Source organism: Sphaerodactylus townsendi, linkage group LG04 (genome assembly GCF_021028975.2).
Source record: "Sphaerodactylus townsendi isolate TG3544 linkage group LG04, MPM_Stown_v2.3, whole genome shotgun sequence".
Taxonomy (NCBI): domain Eukaryota; kingdom Metazoa; phylum Chordata; class Lepidosauria; order Squamata; family Sphaerodactylidae; genus Sphaerodactylus; species Sphaerodactylus townsendi.
Window position 1 is genome coordinate 89,177,575 of NC_059428.1, and position 16,495 is coordinate 89,194,069.

At 41.5% G+C, this 16,495-nt stretch overlaps 1 protein-coding gene across 1 annotated transcript in view; it reads left to right on the top strand.

Moving 5' to 3' along the window:
- Positions 1-15,141, top strand: part of LOC125431942 (pseudouridine 5'-phosphatase) — an 85,189-nt gene extending 70,048 nt beyond the window's left edge. Inside the window, exon 4 of the mRNA XM_048495185.1 lies at positions 14,765-15,141. Coding sequence (XP_048351142.1) covers positions 14,765-14,941 — 177 coding nt within the window. The 3' untranslated portion in view covers positions 14,942-15,141. The remainder of the gene's footprint in view (positions 1-14,764) is intronic.
- Positions 15,142-16,495: the final 1,354 nt, after the last annotated feature.

Genomic DNA, 16,495 nt, shown 5'->3' on the forward strand with positions numbered 1-16,495 from the left:
AGTATGCATACTGAATTCCATAGTCATTGTTATCTTTCATACAATAAGCTTTGAAGTCAGTTAGGTCCTTCTACTGAAGTATGTTTCTTTGTATGGTACAGATTAGAGAAAAAGTTTCTGAACAAACTTGATAATGTTTTCTGTGAAATACAAGCATTAAAAAGGACCTAGTATTTGCAGTTTATCATGTTTTGCTCACGATTAAATACTGTGAGAAATTAAACACCATGGTTTTATGTTTCTAACTAAACAAATGGACAAGCAAGACAGTTCCTCCATAAAACAAGCTCACAGACAGGACAGTTCTTCTGGAAGTTGACTGGAATTGTTCAAAGCATGACAATATTTGTTGGATGCATATTATTGATAGTGATCAAGTGGACTGTGATTGAACAGGTAACACAACATTATCATAAATGATGCCTAATCTGTTGGGGATAATCTGTGTGGCATTTTTAATTCAAATGAAAAACTGAGGAGGTCCTTTCTACACATCACAGTCTTGCAGACATTTTAAAAAGGACCATATTGAGTTGTTCTTTTTTTGCATAACGTAGAAGAAGAAGAAGAAGAGTTTGGATTTATTTCCCCCCCTTTCTCTCCTCCAGGAGACTCAAAGGGGCTTACAATCTCCTTGCCTTTCCCCCCTCACAACAAACACCCTGTGAGGTAGGTGGGGCTGAGAGAGCTCCGAGAAGCTGTGACTAGCCCAAGGTCACCCAGCTGGCGTCAGTGGGAGTGTACAGGCTAATCTGAATTCTCCAGATAAGCCTCCACAGCTCAGGCAGCAGAGCTGGGAATCAAACCCGGTTCCTTCAGATTAGATACACGAGCTCTTAATCTCCTGCACCACAAAAAAAGTGTTGCCAGGGAAAGTGGTTCTTTTTCCCATCTTTCCCCCCACCAGCTCTCATATCTGTTTTCTCCATAGCTTGTACCCTCCATTTTTTCCTGCTTGTGTCACCTGCCATTTGGTGAAACTACAACACCATCAGGTATCTTCAAAGCCATGACAACATGAAACGAGAGTCTGCAATATATGCATATTTCAAGTCGTCATAGCTTTGAAGACACCTCCCTCAAAAAAAGAAAAAACAACACATGTTGTTTTTATTTGTGTACTTTATTTGTATAACTTTGTGTACTTTTTATACATAAATGGTGGGTGGATGAGCTGCAAGCAGAGGAAACCTCCAAGGGAAACCTTCGCCAAATGGTGGGTAGCAGGGAGAATGGTGGCTGCAAGCTGGGGGAAAAATGAAAATAAGATATGTTAGAAGTTGGGAGGTAAAAATAAGATGTATCCTGCTCTCCACACAGCAAGGAAATGTCTTGACCCCGTCTTGGGGAAAAAAAGATTGCTAGTTTAGTGGGTTTTAAAAACCCCCCACTAAACTAGCAGAAATAAAAGGTTCTAAAAACATCTTGGGGGGAAAAGCTGTGCGTAGTTCTTTTCCAAAATGCTTCTTTTAACATCCTCAAGACATTTTATTCGTGCTGTGCAGAACCACAACAGTTAGAAATAACATTCCATTTTAAAATATTCTTCTGCTTCATGTACTGCATTCATATTTGCAAGTGTCTCATTCCAGGCTAATAGTAGCATTAAGCATTATAAATGAAAATGTTCTTAATTTTCAGCTTGAAAATAAAACAAAGTGAAAATTCAGTGATGATGCAAAGATGACAGTTCATATAGACTCATCAGAAAATATTCAGTCTTTGTTTCATTTGATGTATAGACAACATTATGTTGAATCCAGCCAATCTTTTCAGTCAGTTACTTTGTCCCACTACTGAACAAGTCCAGTGGTTTAAATATTTCAGCATATAATTCCATCATAAATGCTAATTAGCCACCCATAGAGAATCTATGTTTAAAATCACTAAAAGTCATGCTTTAGTGATTACTCGTTTTTACTACACTAAGAGCCATCAGTATGTTCCTGAAACCCTTAGGGTGGTTAGCATCAAATTAGATACCCAACTACTTTATGATATCCCCATCTGGATTAATGTTTTTAATCAGGCTGTTGAATTTTGCAAAAAAAAAACCCCATGGTATATGATATATGTTTTCTTTGCAAAATTCTTGGTGTTCCAAAATGTGTCACACAGTTCTGTGCCTCAAAACAATTCAACGACTTCTAGCAACAAAAGTGCAGCTGATAATGATGGGAGGGTGACTTGGTGTTGCTTCTTGGCCAGGCCCAGGTCAGGGTATCAAGGCACTGCTGGTCCAGCAGGCCAGCTTGGCTGTCAGGGGTATGGGGGAACCAGGAATGTGCTGGTGGCCCAGCAGATGCCAAGGCGTGGCTGCTCCAGCAGACTGGCATGGCTATTGGGAGTGGTGGGAGGGGAGAATGCTCCATAGTTGCAGGGAAGGTTGGCAGGGAGGGGATGGAATGTCACCCATCAATGGCCACACAGGACACTCTTCGTAAGTCCTGCACACCCATTGGATGGAGGTTCATCGTCAGACATTACATCCCTTATGGAATTATGTATAAGGATGGTGTGGCTTAAATGTATTGAAAGCAAAATCAAATCGATAGGAATCTCACTAGATTCATATTGCCTTTTGGAAAAACTGGTGTTTGATATAATTAAGTGCAGGTTATTAGACACCGAGTTTCAAGAACTTAATAGTCAAGCCAGAACTACTTCCTTCTGGAGCTTAGGGAAATCAATCGTTAGTGATCTATTTTTACCATCTGACTGATTCACTACAACATAGGGCATTCATGTGCCATAATCAGCAATATTATATCAGAGATTCCAGAAAACACTACTTGCAGCTAGGCTATGCCTTTGCAGCCAGCATCATATAAAATCAGAGGCACATTTTTCTGTACTTTTCATTCTACCAGGTGATCCAGTCCAAGTTCATAACCCCATTGCTTGGGTATGAGAAATGGCACTCTGATGAGTGTAAGGTATCTTTTTTTATTACTTCCAAGGATACGGACATAATAGACTTGGTTGCTAAGTTCTTGCAGCAAGAAATGAGAAGTCGTGAATCTAATATATCATTATCTTGATGCCTAAACCTTGAATTTTATTGAACTGATTTTATTCTATTAATATTTTAATTCATTGGAACCTTTTTATATGCCAATAAATGTCTTTAATTTGAATTTCATTTTCTATTCCATAAAGCTTTTTAGCCATCTTGGTCCCATTTTTAAAGGAAATCCTCTGCTCATTATTATGCTACTGGAAGAACTGGTTGGGTCCAACCCAATATATTTAAATTACTTTGGCTAAATTATTTGGTAGTATATGGGCTTTTTCGCACACATGGTTTGTTAAGAACAAGCCAGCTGGATCAGACCAAAGTCCATCTAGTCCAGCTCTCTGCTACTCGCAGTGGCCCACCAGGTGCCTTTGTGCCTTTGTTCTTGAATTAAGGCAATCCGCATCGACATCCTGACCTTTTTGTTGCTGTTTCGTCGCTCGAGATCATTCACACATCACCAGGTTGTTGTGGATGCTCTTGTTGCTTCAGAAACCCCTTGGTTTTGCATTGCCCTGGAATGCAGTACAAAGTAGAGTTCTGATTGGCTGTTGTGCCGTCCAAGGGCGTGTTCCGTGTGACTCTTGGCCCCCATCATCACGAGCTAACAAGTCAGCGTGATTTCACTATCTCAGTGTACCACTTCGTTGAGAACTCGCTATCTCGAGATATCAGGGCGGCGTTGGAAACAATGCACTACATGAGCGACCGCGAGGAGGGGCGGGAGGAGAGTGAGCTGGAAACGAAACAGTGAAATGTGTGCGCACAACTGGCAAGCTCTACCGCATCCTGATTGGTTGGAGGAAATCACATCACACAGTGGGCGTGATCCCTCGCAGTCGCTTGTTCCAGTTGCATTTTGCACCTAGGCACCAGATTGTGCGGGAAATCTGTTTTATCCAAGAAAGTTGCACAATTATCGAGTGACAGGAAAAATGTGAGACAAAGGCTGAAATGAGTGACAGATTAGGGGTCGGGCCACATTATGGCTCAAATGTGTGCGAAAAAAAGGCAGAAACCGTGACAACATATATTAAATCAAGAACAAACCGTGTGTGCGAAAAAGCCCTATGATGACTGAAGTTCTTTGGCTCAGTGAAAGTTTGCCCCTGCTAAACATCTTGCATTTGTTTATGAACTAATGAAAGAATACAACAAAGTTCTGGGTGGTTGTTTTTTTTGTTAATGCAGCTAATGATTACTATTTATTATTTCTCTGCCATTCTTGATTAAAGATTTCAAGCAGTTTGTGCAATCATAAGTTGCATTGTTTAACGATTCTCCGTGAAGCATTCACTGGTTCCATGCAGGGGCACAAAAATGCCCTCCTGCAGCCTGATGACAATCCACCTTCTCCCAATAACCAACACACAGTTTGCAGCTGACCTGCCCCTATTTTGTTGAAGCAAATATCTCAGAGCTGAAAGAGGAAGAGAAAAATTGAGTTCTGCTCCACCATTTCAAAGGCAACACAAAGCTATGCCTTTATGCCACTGGCTGCTGGCACAGCTTTCACTCAGAGGCTCTGTCTATAGCTGTAATGCCACTTCCCCTTTAAGTCAGAACAAAGCAGATTTTCCTTTAGCTTAGAAGTGAATGTCCCAAAAGCCCTATGAGTTTGCAAAGATCAAGGCATCATAAGGAAGCCATGTGAAATGGGAGCATGCTATGTTCCACCTGGGGAGAAAATTCCCATATGAAAACAGATATTTCTGCATAAAGATGGAAGGATTTATGTTTTATGGGTGCATTGTTGCATTAGGAAATATTTTATAGTAGGTAGTATCAATACTTTTTTTTTATTGGTCTCATATTTTTACCTGGTCAATGAGCTACAAAAAGGTGGATGCCCTGTTGGGGACCCTCAAATGCTTCTAGATTTTATCTAAAATATTTCTTTTCCTTTTCTCTGAGAATTTCTTCTGTAGATAGTCACAGTTATGACCATTTACAGTTTGAATAGCAAACACTTTTATTCATGGGGGAGTCATTTCAAGTTCTGTTAAAAAAAGTGTTAATTTTGATCTGGAATGAAAATACTTCAGTATATCAATTTTCTCCATCCTTGAGATACTCCTGACCATGGTTCATTTAGCTGTGGAGAGCAAAAACTACATATATCCATCAAGAGCAGAACCCCTGCTTGGTAATGCACTGATACATAAAAACATATTATTAAACTGTTGAATGAACAGTATTTTAACACAGTCTGCAAGTGAGTATTATGAAGTATTTTTACCTAGCTTAACATTTAGAATATTTTTAAAGTAGCAATGGGGAATAACTCGACTTGGCAGTGCAAGAGGGCAACAGTATTTAAACATGTTTTCAGTTTAAACAAAGGTTGAATAAGGGCTAAGGAAGACATCTTCCTTCAGATTTAACATCTGATAAGTCATTTGTTTATGTGAACAAATAACATTTAGGAAATTAATCAGATGAATGTTGTTTGTGAACCGACTTATCTATGTATTTAATCCATCACACCTTTATCAGTTCCTTCCTAGAAGGAGCACAGAGAGGTACATAAGATTATTCTGTTTTATCCACAAAACATCTCTGTAAAGTAGGTTAGGCTGAGAGATGCTGACTGATCACCCACCAAACTTCATTTCAGTACCTTCAGGGTACTGTAGCCATTTTCATCAGCCCTACAATCCTCTTGGTTCTGTTAAATGGTTCCCTCATTATCAAAATAATAAGAGAGGTCCAAGTCCCCTTCTTTGGGAGGGTCCAAGGCTAAGTCTAAGGCATGATTAGAGACATCTGTTTTCCTTGATAGATTACTGCTCTTTTTCAATGCTTGGGAATCTATTACTGCTGATTGCTGGGTCTTTAATATAAGACATGATGATTTTCTTGAATGGATTTGTCTTCCTGAGGATGGTGAATCCCAGTTCTACTCTGCTAATCCTCCTCTGTAGGTTCTTCAGGAGGTGGAGGTATTGCTTCTTAAAGGCACTGTTGATCTGATTCCCCCTGAGCAATTGAGTGTTGGACTCTGTTCCAGATACTTCCTGATAGGCAAAAAAATCTGGAAGGAAATGTTATATGCCCGTCTCCATCTTCGTCCGCTCCAGAATTGGTTTGTGTGATATTTTTGCCCATCCAGGAATAGTAAGTGCAAATACCTGTCCATCCTTTGGACAATTTTGTAATCACTTGATTGATGGTCAGACATTCCAGATTTGTTGTAGGGGGTTCTTCTTGGGTCCTCCTCTTGGGATCAACACTCAGTGTTCAACATCTCCTAGACAATTATCTGTCTGTTGTATTGTTCCCAATGTGTTGCTTCTTCTTTCTACTGGAACCCAGCACTGATATCTGGATTCTGTTCATCAAACCAGTCCTGTTCAAGGTAGTACAGCCCTTTCTCACAATTTTTTCTGCTTTTCCAGACCTATCCCCTATACATCCTAGGACTATGTGCTTGCTCTGTTTCTTTCATTATTGAGTGCTTGTATGTTAACTATTTTTACCTTTTCAATAGAATTGTTAAACTTTATTTCACTCTCCCATAAGAACATAAGAACAAGCCAGCTGGATCAGACCAGAGTCCATCTAGTCCAGCTCTCTGCTACTCGCAGTGGCCCACCAGGTGCCTTTGGGAGTTCACATGTAGGATGTGAAAGCAATGGCCTTCTGCGGCTGTTGCTCCCAAGCACCTGGACTGTTAAGGCATTTGCAATCTCAGATCAAAGAGGATCAAGATTGGTAGCCATAAATTGACTTCTCCTCCATAAATCTGTCCAAGCCCCTTTTAAAGCTATCCAGGTTAGTGGCCATCACCACCTCCTGTGGCAGCATATTCCAAACACCAATCACACGTTGCGTGAAGAAGTGTTTCCTTTTATTAGTTCTAATTCTTCCCCCCAGCATTTTCAATGAATGCCCCCTGGTTCTAGTATTGTGAGAAAGAGAGAAAAATTTCTCTCTGTCAACATTTTCTACCCCATGCATAATTTTATAGACTTCAATCATATCCCCCCTCAGACGTCTCCTCTCCAAACTAAAGAGTCCCAAACGCTGCAGCCTTTCCTCATAAGGAAGGTGCTCCAGTCCCTCAATCATCCTTGTTGCCCTTCTCTGCACTTTTTTCTATCTCTTCAATATCCTTTTTTGAGATGTGGTGACCAGAACTGAACACAGTACTCCAAGTGTGGTCGCATCTCACAGCTTTATATAAGGGCATGACAATCTTTGCAGTTTTATTATCAATTCCTTTCCTGATTATCCCCAGCATAGAGTTTGCCTTTTCACAGCTGCCATACATTGAGTTGACATTCCCATGGAACTATCAATTAAGACGCCCAAATCCCTTTCCTGGTCTGTGACTGATAGCACTGACCCCTGTTATGTGAAGTTTGGATTTTTTGCCCCTATGTGCATCACTTTGCATTTTGCTACATTGAACTGCATTTGCCATTTCTTAGCCCACTCACCTAATTTATCAAGGTCCGCTTTGGACCTCCTCAAGAATCCTTTGTGGTTCTCACCACCCTACATAATTTGGTATCATCTGCAAACTTGGCCACCACGCTACCCACCCCTACTTCCAGGTCATTAATGAATAGGTTAAAGAGCACTGGTCCCAATACGGATCCTTGGGGGACACCACTCCCCACATCTCTCCATTGTGAGAATTTCCCATTTACACCCACTCTTTGCTTCCTGTTTCTCAACCAGTTTTTAATCCATAGGAGGACTTCCCCTCTTATTCCTTCATTGCTGAGTTTTCTCAATAGTCTCTGGTGAGGAACTTTGTCAAAAGCCTTTTGGAAATCCAAGCAGACAATGTCCACTGGTTCCCCCTTATCCACATGCCTATTTACATCCTCAAAGAACTCTAGTAAGTTTGTAAGACAGGATTTGCCTCTGCAAAAGCCATGCTGACTCTTTCTCAGCAGGTTTTGCTTTTGTACATGTTTTATAATTTTATCTTTAATGACAGATTCTACTAATTTACCAGGAACAGATGTCAAACTGACTGGCCTGTAATTTCCTCGGTCCCCCCCAGACCCTAGACCCTTTCTTAAAGATTGGTGTGACATTGGCCATCTTCCAGTCTTCAGGGATGGAGCCTGATTTCAAGGATAAGTTGCATATTAAAGTGAGAACATCAGCAATTTCATGCTTGAGCTCTTTAAGAACTCTTGGGTGAATGCAATCTGGGCCAGGTGATTTGGTAGCATTTAGTTTATCAATGGCTGCCAGAACTTCTTCCTTGTCTACCACTATCTTCAAGTTAGTTCCTCGGTTTTGCCTCCTAAGCAGCTTGGTTCAGGTGCAGGAATTTTCCTCACCTCCTCTTGGGTGAAGACAGATGCCAAGAATTCATTCAGCTTTTCTGCAATCTCCCTGTCATCTTTTAGCACACCCTTTGTTCCTTTGTCATCTAACGGGCCTACCGCTTCCCTTGCTGGCTTCCTGCTTTGATGTACTTGAAGAACTGTTTGTTGCTGGTTTTGATGTTCACAGCCATGCGTTCCTCATAATCCTTTTTTGCCTCCCTTACAGCTAACTTGCTTCTCTTTTGCCACCATTTGTGTTCTCTCTGGTATTCTTTATCAGTTAAGTTGGACTTCCATTTTCTAAAAGACATCTTTTTTTTTCCCTAATAATTTCCTCAACCTCCCTTGTTAACCATGGTGGCTTTCTTTTGGACTGGGCGCTGCCTTTCCTAACCTGTGGAACACATTCCAGTTGAGCTTTTAAGACTGTGTTTTTAATAACCTCCAAGCATCTTGGACATTTTTGACTCTCTTGATTTTCCCTTTCAGCTTCCTGCGCACTATCCCCCTCATCTTTGAGAAATTTCCCTTTCTGAAGGCGAATGTAACTACATTAGTAGTTGTCACTTGTTCGCATGCAGAGATACTGAATCTGACAGCATTGTGGTCGCTGTTCCCTATCGGCTCAACAACACTGGCTTCCCGCACCAGGTCCTGGGTCCCACATAGAATTAGATCTAGGATCACATCTCCCCTGGTTGGTTCTACAACCATCTGCTCTAAGCCACAGTCATTTAGCATATCCAGGAATGTTCTCTCCTTACTATGACTTGAACATGCATTTTCCAGTTTATATGGGGATAGTTAAAATCACCCATTACCACCTACATTTTTGCTTTGTTGGCCTCTCTAATTTCTTTTTTTTTTTTCCATCTCAGAATCCTCTTGTGCTTTGGTCAGGGGACGATAATATATTCCTAATGTTAAACTATAGCTTCACCCCTGGTATTGATATCCACAGTGCTTCTGTAGAGTGAATCAGCTCCCCCTGCATTGTCTATTTTATGTGACACTATGCTCTCTTTTGATGTAGAGGGCCACTCCCACTCCCAATACGCCTCTGTCCTATCGGCTCCTTCCTGTAAGAGCTCTGTAACCTGGGATAACAAGCATCCCACTGGTTCTCCTCTCATTCCACCATGTCTCTGTGATGCCTCCACTATATCAATGTCCTCCTTCAAAACTCTGTACTCCAGCTCCCAGCCATTTTAGGTCTAATAGCTTCTACTATTAGCATAGAGACACTTGTATACTCTTCTGTCTCCTGTCCTAACCTGGGATTTATGTGTTTTTTGCCCTCTAGCCTTTTGTAGACACTCATCACTTGCTTATCACATTGCTATGTTCCTCACTTGTATGTGGTTGATTTAAAAAAACCTCCTTCTCTGTCTGCATCCCCATGGACTCTGTATTCCGAACCGAAGTCACCTCAGCTCCTGTCGGCTTTCCCCCAGGAATCAGTTTAAAAGCTGTTCTGCCACCTTTTTAATGTTGAGCGCCAGCAGCCTGGTTCCTCTTTGGTTAAGATGAAGCCCGTCCCTTTTGTACAGGCCTGCCTTATCCCAAAAGGTTCCCCAGTTCCTGACAAAGCTGAAACCCTCTGCCTTGCACCACCCCATGGATATCTTGTGAAACCTTAACCCCACTAAAAGTTGACAACCAAGATCTCGAGGTTACCTAACTTCTTGCTCTATTAAGGTCTGCCCTAGCTAATTCCCCCACTCTAAAAGGGACAGACTCTACCATTTTCGGTAACAGTGAACATGTACCCATCTTGAATTGTTATTGTTCCACAATGGTCATTGCCACTAGTGCTGACTATGTTAATGATTAAAATTTTGAACCTATGGCAACTGCCTCTTTACATTATCTGTCTATGAAAGTGTGTTTCCTAGTAGCAATCACTTCTGCTAGAAGGGTCAGTGAATTGGCTGCCTTGTATCTAAGTTTCACTTGGGTAGTGTCTAAGGTAGTGTCTAAGTCTCACTTGGGCCAGGATATGGTCCTACCAGTTTTTTTTCCAAGCCCTATATCTGAGGCTGAGAGGAAGCTACATAGCTTAGATCAGTGGTGGTGAACCTATGGCACAGGTGCCAGAGGTGGCACTCAGAGCCCTCTCTTTGGGCACACACAAACAGAGTGCCCCCCCCACACACATCCAGGCTGGCCTGGACCACTGGGTTCGATTATTAGCATTAAACCTAAGACCTAGTTTCGGGGAAGCAGTGTAGGTAAGCCTGTTAAGCACTGTTAAACCCCACTGATTTTCATATGAAGAACTAAAGCACAATCCTTTACCTGGGAGTAAGCTCGGTTGCTGGCAATGGGGCTTGCTTCTGAGTAATCCCTCCTAGGGTCGTAATTCACCCGTTGGAAGAGTTGCATGGTTGCTTCAAAGCAAAGCCACCGACTACCACCAAGCTTACTCCTAAGTAACGCATGCCTCGGAGCCAACCGTTTTTTTCTAAACTAAAACCTCAGTATTCAGGTTAAATTGCTGTGTTGGCACTTTGCGATAAATAAGTGGGTTTTGGATTGCGGTTTGGGCACTCGTCTAGAAAAGGTTCGCCATCACTGGCTTAGATGTTAGGAGGGTACTGCTGTTTTATTTGCAAGGCCCAAGAGAACTCAAGGTAGAGAGATCTTTATTTGTGTTACATTGAGGAAAAGATAGAGGAAAAGGGCTACATCTCAGACTCATTCTAGTTGGAATTGTTAGTTGTATTAGGGAGTTTTACAAGTTAACAAAGGTACAGTGCTCTATAGGAATACATGCACATTCCACCAGATCTCAATCATCATCAGCTGCATTCCTGAAAAGTGTGTCGCTTTAAGGGGACTGTAAGGCAGTGACGTAGTCATCAGAGGAGACTTTCATCCATCATTATGCCTCGGGTCTGCAAGCAAGAAGAGAGGCTGCTATTGGGAAGGCTGTTATATATTCTACTTTTCAATAAAGTTATGTTCTTTTTGGTTTGAGAACTCTACCCACCTCCCTTTATGTATAGCTTGGGAATATCCCAATGTGGGGCTGCGTAGAAGCCATGATGATGAAAACAGGGTTGCACCTACCTGTAACTGCTGTTCATCAAGTGATCTTCTGTGCAGGCACACATCCCCTCCCTCCTGCCCCACTTGAGTTCTCACTGTAAAGATGGTGGTGACTCTGGCAGAACTTGAAGGGAGGGCACTCTGCTTTTAGGCATATGATAGTTGGGAAGGAAACACATGAGGATGCCTAATGGTAAGAGCACCCTCTGGAGAGAAAAGCGTCAGATCTTTCTGTCACTGGCTCTTCACATGCACACTTCCAATGTGTGCTTGCATAGAAGACCAATCAATGAACAGCAGTTACAGGTAAGTACAACATTGTTTTATAATAATAGTTTAAGCAGGTTCTCTGAATTGTCAACTTGCATTTTAAAAAAATATAAGATAAGTCTCTAGCATCTTCTCTCACAGACATGTCTTTTTCCTTATATCTCCACAAGGGAAGAAACTATAGACTATTTGTTTTTAAAGTGAATGCTAGGAATTCAGAGAACCTGCTTAAACTATCACTATAACACTAAAGCATTATATCAATGGGTGCTTTCCCTCACTCTACCACGCACTTCCCTATGCTGCGCGCGCGGCCCTCAGCCGGCGATCGCCATTTCTGGTGCATGCTTCAGGAGTGCCTCCCCATCGCGACCCCGCCGCTTCTGCGTGGTCATCAGGTGCTCGTTACCAAGCACAAGAGCGCCAGGGATGCCATGCACTGAGGGGGCGCAACAGCGGCAGCGTCGGGGCAGCTGCGTTGTTGCTGCCCCAGTAGTGGGGAGTGCCAGGGGACCCCACGCTACTTGAGGAGAGTAGCGTGGGGCTTAAGGTAAGTGGGGAAAGGCCCAATATTTTAAGACCTTTTTTAAAAAAATGAAGTAATTTGTCTTGAGGGGTAAAGGGAGTGGGACAGAAAAGGAGTGGTTTAATGATGACGAGAGTTCAGTCACTGAACAGCCATCTGACAGTAGGTTGAATAAACAGATAGAAACATTACACATTAGAAAGAAACTGATCCAAAATCAACTTCCAGAAAAACACTGGGATAAAAGTGGCCTTGAAATGGTTGGTAAAACAAACACTCAAAAAAGAAATGTAAAAAGAAAATGAAAGGCACAAAAATGTGTATAAAAATCAGGAGATTAACTGAAGCAATCAGAGAGTGAGAGAGAAGCCCACTGTAAAAGCAGTTATGCCATAATGGATTTTAAATAAGGGATGGGGAAAATAAAAGCTCTGAAATACTGAAAATGTAGATAAGAGGATGGAATTCTTCAAATACGTGGATCTGTTGTAACTTCCAAATGCTGTAGTCAGGTGTACCTGTAATATAGCATTCAATAAAACTTCCAGAAGATTGTTGGCCCAACACATTTGATTATATTTTCTCAAGGCATGTTTAGAAAGAATATATAATACAACTAGCGGGGCCTGGTCACGCGTTTCTGTGGCAATTGTCCTTCTCATCACAGTCTGCAACCCACACAGATGTCCATGCAGGTCCAATGATCTGCAGCATAGACTTTTGAGGTGGTCAAATGGAATCCCTCTTTCCCTTTTCAATTCACATTGTTATATGGTGGTGTCTTGTTTTTTTAGTATAAGGTAACCCTTTCCATTCCACAACAGAACTGTCCAGAGTGCGAATCCCGCTGTCCATGAGGCTGGTTGACACGCACAGTCCTGGCGTGGGTAAGGCAGAACTGGGACAAGGAGGCTATCCCAGTCAGGCAGCAGAGGCAGGCCAGCTCCCTGGGTTCTTAAAGGGCCACGTGCAAAAGAAGCGGAGCCAGTAGTGGGTTGGTTCACTCCCCCACCCCATTTAGGATTTTCTTAGAAGAAAAGTAGCGAGTAAACTCCAGCTCAGCTTTTAGTAAAAGAGAGCTGTGGGCGAATATGGATGTGAGGAAGTGGGTAAGTGGTGGTTGGATGTGAGGGAGTGACAGAGTGAGGGGTGTGTGAGGGGATGAGAGCTGGATGTGTATTATGCAAAGGTAAGGCAGTGGGTGAGGCACAGAGAGTGAAAGTTACCTGCGTGTGAGTGGGGGGGGGGACCCCACCTGGACGCCTCGCACATGGCAAAGTGTGTATGTGTTTCACTTCCACTCCTATTACCTACCAGTATTACCTATTTACCGTTTTCACTGCTCATCTCTGCCCATCTGCGCGAACATTCTAAGCCCTCATACCAAGCCCTCAGGCCACAGACAGGCTGCACGAACATTCTAAGGGTGACAGTTAAACACAGCCAGCTTCATGGCCTGGTGTGCCAGGAAAAAGATGTTTTACCTGGCTCAGGTATGGACTTTCAGCGATTTGAAGGTCCGATTACTTGCCCAGAACAGGGAGGAACGTCATGTGAAAATTTGGGGGCGATCCGTCCAGCCGTTTCGGTGTTAGGGCGTGACTAACAAAGTTACTGTTAGCTTTTTATATACATAGATTCTGACTGATGAAATCAAGTTTTTATCTATTATGAAGGATATATTTTAGACTGATATTACAAAAGCCGTAGGCTTGAATCCGCAAAGCATTCCCTAAGTTGGGAGCTTTCTCACCTCCCACTTCTATTGCAGCCCAAAATTCAACCAAAATATTGGAGGGCATTTTATGTTGTTAAATGGAAAGGGAAAGTCAGAAAGCCACATTCTGGTGGAAATCATTCTGCGAGCATTCCTGGTGGTTGCAAACCCTACCACCACTCTGCTCTGCAATGTTTGAAGCCTTCCTCCAGTCTAATCAATCTCCTCTGAATGAAGCAGCCTTTATCTGGCAGAAAATTCAGTTTATTTGGAGAGAGTCTTAGTTTGGATCAAGACTTCTCAGTTTCACTAAGTGAAGAGGTAGAATATAAGCTAGCAATGTGTGGTGAGTTTGCTGAGTATTTCCATTGTACAAATGCAAAGTTGACAGTTACACTCTTCATTGTCACCTTTACCTTCTACTAGCATGTTTGAGACAATGTAGATTAAATATGTATATCTGTGGATATAAAATTCTCATAGTTATGACATAATTAGAGGGAAGAGAACAAAGAGAATGCAAAGAAGCAATATTGTATGTCCAAAATGAGTACATTTAATTTTCAAAATATAGGTCTGTTGCTTATTTATTGCTTAATAAACAATAAGAATGGCTTAAATAAAATGTTTGTTTTGAACATTTGTTTCAAGCTCAGAAGTCAGCAATATATCAATACAAGTTCAAAAACATTTTAGTGGCAATGTGCTTGGCTTTTACTGACAACTGTAATACATAGTTCTAATCATAGCATTGCAATAATGTTCTGTGGAATAAGTTTTTTCACCGTGGCATCTTTGGAAAACACTATTTTATTGCTATTTCATGAGAGCGAAAATCTGAATTTACCTTACCCAGTGACAGCTCTTTGATTTTTTTTTCTTTTAAATTTCAGTGCCTTGTATTTGAAGATGCTCCAAATGGAGTCAAAGCAGCTCGAGCAGCTGGGATGCAAGTGGTCATGGTTCCAGATGAAAAAATGAACAAAGATCTCACAAAAGAAGCAACTCTAGTACTTAAGTCTATGAATCATTTTAAGCCAGAATTGTTTGGTCTACCACCATTTCCCTGAGCAGTGTTTGATTACTGTTGTTTTCATATAGTTGTGGGGAGAGAGAGACTACTTATTCAGAGTGCACACAAATCCTAGTGCAAGTATATGTTCTATTTTATAATTAATGTTAGAAGTAACCATTTATTCTCCATTCAGAGCGTATATTACAGCCTCCTCATTTCGGAAACACCCTTCCATACTCCTAGATCTTAGAACCATTTTGGGAAGCACCTCTGATTCAGTGCAATAAGCTACTGCTGGAAGTAAAACAGAGAAATCCTTGGATTAAAAACTCTTTTGGGTGCCTAAAAGGGCTCTGAAACATCTCTGTTCTATTGCCTTGTTTGACATTCCACATTTCTGCAATCTTCTGCTCAATGTATGCTAAGCATATCACATGAAATTTCCATTTTTAGCTTGAATGAAAGATGTTATGCCTGATACTTGGTAGTTTTAAGCATTTTGAAAGCAATTGATTAGAAATAGTAGTATTAGCCTCATTATTCAGATAATTATAACCAGCCCCATAAGTATTTCTCTGATCTTGTCTTTCTTGTATAAGAATTTTATTTTCCTGTTTCATATTTTTTGGTTTTTATTTTCACAATTATATTTGGCATTTGTTTCCTTTCAGTTCCAAAAGTACATAAAACATTTCTTCAAGTTTTCACAAACCCTTTGTTGTTAGAATTCTGCCATGTAAGATATAATTTCTCCTCCTTCTCTTCCCTCCAAATTGCCATTATAGAATTTAAACTGATTTCTTTACCATATTCTGTAAAGGCTCTGTGGACATTGCTGGTTTCAGTCATATCCACCATATGTATGGTTCAAAAAAAGTTCAAAGAAACATTTAATGGCACAAGCATATGTTCAGTTATCACATCTCCAGTGTTGTTTATGGAAAATAGAGTTGTCTGAATTTAATACTCACCACAGATTCTGTTCTGAATAAATATTATAAATTGTGGATATTTGCATATGTTTTGTTTTGAGTAGTTCTGTTTCTGCTAATTAGTAAGAATCAATAGGGAACTACACAGAACAATGAAGTCAACCTCCTAAACATACTCACACATCCTTCCACATACAGAACAGTAAAACTGGTAAGGATACAGACCTTCATATCTCTGTATATAACTGAGCAAACCTAGAAGGTGTAGACAACTCACTTCCAGCCAATCACTGTGCATGACTCAGTTCCAGCCAATCACCATGCACACGTGGCTTGGGGATGAGGCTTACACTAAACTGGTAAAAAAACAACACCACAAACCAAGCAGCAGGATGTGGTGGTTTCTCTTGAAATGAAATGATTAGAAGTAGCATTGGCTAGGCTTCTCCATCCCCTGCCACCAAGCACACCCCTAGTTTTGTACATGGGGAAGAGGGTGAGACAAGTCCTAAGGAGGACTGGGTGCTGCCAACTGCAAATGGGAGGGTAGGGACAGGCCTGCCTGTACCAGGGAGAGATGGAGGATGAGGGAAAGAAGGAAGTTGTTTGCTGTCCATCTGCCGGCTAACCCACCTGAGCCGCAAAGGATGAGGGACAAGAACCTAAGAGTATGGAAA